Source organism: Anomaloglossus baeobatrachus, chromosome 11, assembly GCF_048569485.1.
Source record: "Anomaloglossus baeobatrachus isolate aAnoBae1 chromosome 11, aAnoBae1.hap1, whole genome shotgun sequence".
Classification (NCBI taxonomy): domain Eukaryota; kingdom Metazoa; phylum Chordata; class Amphibia; order Anura; family Aromobatidae; genus Anomaloglossus; species Anomaloglossus baeobatrachus.
Window position 1 is genome coordinate 159,601,066 of NC_134363.1, and position 6,878 is coordinate 159,607,943.

Genomic DNA, 6,878 nt, shown 5'->3' on the forward strand with positions numbered 1-6,878 from the left:
GCTGATGCTGGGGAAGGCTGATGCTGGGGAAGGCTGATGCTGGGGAAGGCTGATGCTGAGGGAGGCTGGGAGGGGAAAGCTGATGCTGGGGAAGGCTGGGAGGACGGAGGCTGGGAGGAGAGAGGCTGATCCTGGGGAAGGCTGGGAGACGGAGGCTGATGCTGGAGGAGGCTGGAAGGAGAGAGGCTGATGCTGGCGGAGGCTGATGCTGGGGGAGGCTGGAAGGAGAGAGGCTGATGCTGGTGGAGGCTGATGCTGGTGGAGGCTGATGCTGGTGGAGGCTGATGCTGGTGGAGGCTGATGCTGGTGGAGGCTGATGCTTGGGGAGGCTGGGAGAGGGAGGCTGGAAGGAGGGAGGCTGGGAGAGGTAGGCTGATGAGGGGTGCGCAGCATGGGGGAAGGTGTACGATGGGGGGTGCGCAGCATGGGGGATGGAGCACGATGGGGCTGCACACCTCCCCCCAAAACACACACACCGCCACACACGCACCGCACAACACACCACACACTGGGAACCACAAACACCGCTCTACACAGACACCCACACACACAGACAACGCCACACACACACACAACACCCAACACACAAATACCGCGGCATACATAAATATACGCACATAGCGCGCAACACACACTGCACAAAACATACCTACCCCCAAAACACACATACGCACTCCACACCCACACAAACCGCGCAACACACACAGCACCACACACAGAACGCTGCAGACACACAGCGCTCCTCAAACAACGCAACACACATACAACACCGCTCTCACACCCCCCACACAACACCCAGAACATGTACAGCGCCCTACACAAATACTGCAACTACACACAACAACATCTATATATATATAACACAAATCATACATTAACTACACAATACGTAAATTCTAGAATACCTGATGCGTAGAATCGGGCCACCTTCTAGTATATAATATATATAATATAGTATATGTATATATGTGTGTATATGTGTGTATATATGTATATGTATATATGTATATATATGTATATGTGTGTGTGTATGTGTATGTATATATGTATATATATATATATATATATATATATATATATATATATATATATATATATATATATAATGTATATGTATGTATATAATGTATGTGTGTGTGTGTGTGTGTGTATGTGTGTATATATATATATATATATATATATGTGTATGTATACATATGTGTATGTCTATTATATATATAATATTATATACTTTATATATATATATATAATATATCTATATCCTGATCATTTTTAAGAGCCAGAGGATGGAGTTGAAGAAAAAGATTTGCAGGTCCAGCGGACACGTCTGTAGTTTATGGCCTGTGCACCGGAGCCCTATGACCCTCCTTGTACTTGTATCAATCTTTTGCGCCTCTTTATAATTAGTACGCCTGGCATAACCTCATCGTTATGGCACAACTTAGTGGCAGGTGTATTAATAAGTAGAAGGAGGTTCGCAGGCTCCTGTTTCGTGGCTGCTGAAACTGGGTCCTTGGGAACGTTGTTACTGAACTCTACCTGTTGACCATCTGATGCCATCTTCTCCCTACTCAATACATAGCTGTTGGCCAAATCATCTAATGCCCCCTCTCCCTACTCAATAGATAGCTGTTGGCCAAATCATCTAATGCCCCCTCTCCAAACTCAGTAGATAGCTCTTGGCCAAATCATCTAATGCCCCCTCTCCAAACTCAATAGATAGCTGTTGGCCAAATCATCTAATGCCCCCTCTCCCTGCTCAATAGATAGCTGTTGGCCAAATCATCTAATGCCCTCTTCTCTCTACTCAATAGATAGCTGTTGGCCAAATCATCTAATGCCCTCTTCTCTCTACTCAATAGATAGCTGTTGGCCAAATCATCTAATGCCCCCTCTCCCTGCTCAATAGATAGCTGTTGGCCAAATCATCTAATGCCCCCTCTCCCTGCTCAATAGATAGCTGTTGGCCAAATCATCTAATGCCCCCTCTCCCTGCTCAATAGATAGCTGTTGGCCAAATCATCTAATGCCCTCTTCTCTCTACTCAATAGATAGCTGTTGGCCAAATCATTGTTCAGCCATCAGCCTTTTTGCCGGACTCTCCATACAGTGGCGTGCTCTCTGGGCCGAGCACTCGTGTTTGCTATGCCAGATATCTCTGATGGTGGCTTCTCTTGGAAAACAAAAGAATCGGCAATCCAAAATTGGACACGCCAGGTTCTCCTCTTTCCCAACAGCATCTGTAATGGGCTACCATAGACATTAGGGTTTGGTTGATTCTATCTAAATTGTCTGGATTGGCTGATGTTCATCTAAGGTGTATAGGGTCTCTGTACTGTTACCATGTAAGATGAAGTTGGGGAAAGTAGGACTGGGCATGTTGAATTACACGCTTGGCAGAATATGCATATTTATAGGCTGTTGGGAGAACTAGTCATAGACCAAAGAGCATTCAGCAGTCAACTATGGAAGGTCTTTGGCCACTTTTTAGATTTCGGTTCCGTAAATCATTAATTCCAACTTTTTTCACTCTGTCTTCTCTTTTTTTCAAGTGGAAGAGATGTTTGATCTACCGTCCTCCAGTAGTCTGCAGACAGAGTCATTGGACCACGATTACGCGGAGCTGCAGAGTTTCCAGAGTGACTTCAGTTACGACAACATTTGGGACTATGAAGTCAAAGATCGGGATCGCAAGCAGTTTTCGGCACCCTCTTATCCCGGACACTGTTTCTCAGGCATCCAAGGCAAGACTGTTTCGAGCCGGTGGCTGTGAAAGACTCCAGTGCTGGAGATGTTATCCAGGCTTTTGTGAGGAACTCATTGCTGCTTTACGTACCGTTGGATCACACGTTCTGTTCTGGATCTGCCTAATGGAGTTTGCACCTTCGTTGGCCGTGGTGCTCAGAGGTCCCTCCGTTCCTCCAGTGTTTTGTGGGGTCAGAAGAGGACTTTCTATTACTGGTACATTAAGGAGCTCCTCATTTGGTCTTGGGAGCCTCCTACTAAGATTGCAAAGGAGAAAATAAGACATTTGTGGGTGCTACTTATTTGTGAATGGGCTTGGTTTCTTATTTTTCAGCTGTTGCGGATTCTGAAGATGCAAGCCACAATTCTGGTATTAGATGCTTATTACATAGCAAATCTGAGAATTTTAAAGGTATCTTCTATTTTGGCTCAACTTACCACCCCCACCACCCCCCACCCTTGTATGAGGGCCTGGGGTACAACTATAGAGCTATCGCACCTGGACACAAAGGGTCCCTTTTTGGGTCATATGACCTAAATGCGGATGGTTGGAGTTTTTGCGTCAGGATCACACCTCTATATAAAACAACCGCCCTCTGTGCAAACACTATTTTTTTTTTTGGAAAGTCCTGACCCAATTATATTGAGTAATGCAAAGTACTTAGTAGACCCCGTTCCCCACCCTCATCGGCTGCCATCTGTATCCCTGGGTTCTGGGTCTTGGCGTTGTAGCATTTATGAGCCGCCCTGTGCCAGGCTTTGCCATGTGAGCTGTGTTGGCTGGTTTACACACTGTTAATATAAGTATATTTATATAATATTTGGTTTAATATTCAGGCCATAAGGACCTATTTTTTTTATTTTGGTTCATAGGGTCATATTGTTCAACCTATTTAACGTAAGGCGGTATTTATTAAGAATGGTTGCACTGTTGGGAATGTATATATTTTGTATGTAAAGGAGGTTCGAGGGTGTGTGTTTTTTACTTCCTGAAACGTTATACCTTTTTAACTTTTAAAATAAAAATCTCACCTCTCCGAGCATTTCTTTGTCTTACCATTTGGCAAAAAACTAATTTTTTGTGCCTTTTGTAAATGCCACTGTTCTTCTTTCTTTCCTGCACCTCTCCGTTCCTGAGATATGGCCTCCTCTTCCCTGTATGTATCTAGTTTATAATGGTCAAATGGGAGTGGTCCTCAACTCTTATGTGGGTGTCTTATTGAGGTCCACGCCCAGTTGGCTAAAGACTATATCACTGAATCACTGCAGAGATGTTATGAACATAACATGCAGCAAAACCGCGGTAAAAACTGGTAAGTGCGCACAGGGCCTAAAGGGGTATTCCCATCTCCAAGATCATATTAATAATAATAATATTATTATTATTATTATTATTATTATTATTGCGCCATTTATTCCATGGCGCTTTACAAGTGAGAGAGGGTATACGTACAACAATCATTAACAATACAAGACAGACTGGTATAGGAGGAGAGAGGACCCTGCCCACGAGGGCTCACAGTCTACAGGGAATGGGTGAGGGTACAATACATAATATGTAGAAGGAATAATAATATATTAGCAGATACCTCCAATTAGAAATGTAGTATAGTTTTCCTGATTAGCTATATCTCTTACCTCATGTGCAGGGCATTGCAGCTTAGTTGCTCATGGTCGTAAACCATTGATACATAACTGTCACTATATTAGTGGTTGTAACCATGAATACCCAAGCTGCAATTCGCTGCACATGAGGTAAGTGACACAGCTTATCAGGAGAACTATAATACATTTCTAATTGGAGGTATTTGCTAATATAATATTATTATTATTATTATTATTATTATTATTAGCAAATACCTCCAATTAGAAATGCAGTTCTCCTGATATCCATGTGCAGGGCATTGCAGCTTAGATATCCATGGTTACAACGATGAGCAACTAACTGTCACTATGAGTGGTAATAACCATGCATGCCTAAGCTGCAATACCCTGCACATGAGGTAAGTGACTGAAATGTAGTATAGTTCTCCTTATATAGCAGTGTCTCTTACCTCATGTGCAGGGCATTGCAGCTTCCATATCAGTAGTTACAACAACGAGCAGCTAACTGTTACTATAAGTGGTCATAACGATGGATACCTAAGCTGCAATGTACTGCACATGAGGTAAGTGACATTGAAATGTAGTATAGTTCTCCTGATTAGCTATGTCACTTACCTCATGTGCAGGGCATTGCAGCTTAGGTATCCATGGTTATGACCACTTATAGTAACAGTTAGCTGCTCGTTGTTGTAACCACTGATATAGTAACAGTTATCAGTGGTTACAACAACGAGCAGCTATCTAAACTGCAATGCCCTACATGAGGTAAGAGAAACAGCTATATAAGGAGAACTATACTACATTTGTAGAGAAGAGGGTATCCTCAGCTCACCTGTTCCTCGGGATGCCAGTCCCTGCGAGTGCCTGGGATCCACCGGTAAGTCCCATCCGGTAAATATATGAAGGCAAAAGGAGGAAAGGATCCAGCACCCCTGAATAAAATGTCGAAGCTTTATTGGCAAATATTAAAAAGGTTCCATCCGTGTAAAGAAAAGGAGGGAGTTATCCCATGGAAACTTTACGCGTTTCGGACTTCCATATTAAAAGCAAAGAGTCCTTAGTCATAAGACTTATGATTAAGGACTCTTTGCTTTTAATATGGAAGTCCGAAACGCGTAAAGTTTCCATGGGATAACTCCCTCCTTTTCTTTACACGGATGGAACCTTTTTAATATTTGCCAATAAAGCTTCGACATTTTATTCAGAGGTATTTTGTGCTGGATCCTTTCCTCCTTTTGCCTTCATATACTACATTTGTCACTTACCTCATATGCATTGCATTGCAGCTTAAGTGACAAATGTAGTATAGTTCTCCTGATTAGCTGACACTTAAGCTGCAATGCAATGCATATGAGGTAAGTGACAGAAATGTAGTTTAGTTCTCCTTCTATAGCCGTTTCTCTTACCTCATGCAGGGCATTGCAGTTTAGACATCAGTGGTGACAACAACGAGCAGCTAAGGGCAGTTTCACACATCCGGCTTTTTGCCGAATTGGCGGATCCGGCGCACTCCAGTACAGTGCATACATTACAATGGCAACGCGACAACCTCCGGTCACATGCGGTCATGTGACCGGAGCATGTGACCCGGAAGTCGGCGCTCTACCATTGTACGGTATCACACTGTGCTGGAGTGTGCCGGATCCGCCAATTCGGCAAAAAGCCGGATGTGTGAAACAGCCCTAACTGTTACTATGCGTGGTCGTAACTGTGGATACCTAAGCTGCCATGCCCTGCACATGAGGCAAGTGACATAGCTGATCAGGAGAACTATACTACATTTCTGTCACTTACCTCCTATGCATTGCAGCTTAGGTATCCATGGTTAAGACCACGCATATAGTGACCGTTAGCTGCTCTTGGTCGTAACCATGGATATCTAACGGTCACTATATGCGTAGTCATAACCATGGATACCTAAGCTGCAATGCCCTGCACATGAGGCAAGTGACAGAAATGTAATATAGTTCTGATTACTTATGCCTCTTGCTTCATGTGCAGGGCATTGCAGTTTAGACATCCATGGTTATGAATAAGAGCACTTAACTATGCCGCAATGCTCTGCACATGAGGTAAATGTATAGCTATATCAGGAGAACTATACTACATTTCTAATTGGAGGAATTTTCTAATTATTATTTTTTATTATTATTATTATTATTATGGAGATTAATAATACATCTTTTTAATTCTTTTTCATTCACCAATAGTCATTAAAAATGGATCTTTTGGGGATTGGACCTGCAAAGTTTGCAATGGATATGAATCACAATTATATTCTTGGAAAAAAAAAAGGTCCTTCTGGCTGATATTTAATCTGACCTCCGCCTGACAGACACGCAGGTGAAGCTGTACCTCGGCCTTTCTGTAATAATGTCTCTCGGAGGTGCCGCTGCCCCGGAGGCAGAGATGTCTGACTGTGACATGACGAGGCCGGGGGACTATGGAGGATAATGACATTGGTGTTTGGTAAGGTTAGTGCCGGTGGGATAGCGGCAGTCACAACAAAGCTGATGCGCGCCGCTGTC

At 43.4% G+C, this 6,878-nt stretch overlaps 1 protein-coding gene across 1 annotated transcript in view; it reads left to right on the plus strand.

The window, feature by feature from the left end:
* Positions 1–3,785, plus strand: part of LOC142256160 (pleckstrin homology domain-containing family N member 1-like) — a 69,651-nt gene extending 65,866 nt beyond the window's left edge. Inside the window, exon 16 of the mRNA XM_075327696.1 lies at positions 2,553–3,785. Coding sequence (XP_075183811.1) covers positions 2,553–2,773 — 221 coding nt within the window. The 3' untranslated portion in view covers positions 2,774–3,785. The remainder of the gene's footprint in view (positions 1–2,552) is intronic.
* Positions 3,786–6,878: the final 3,093 nt, after the last annotated feature.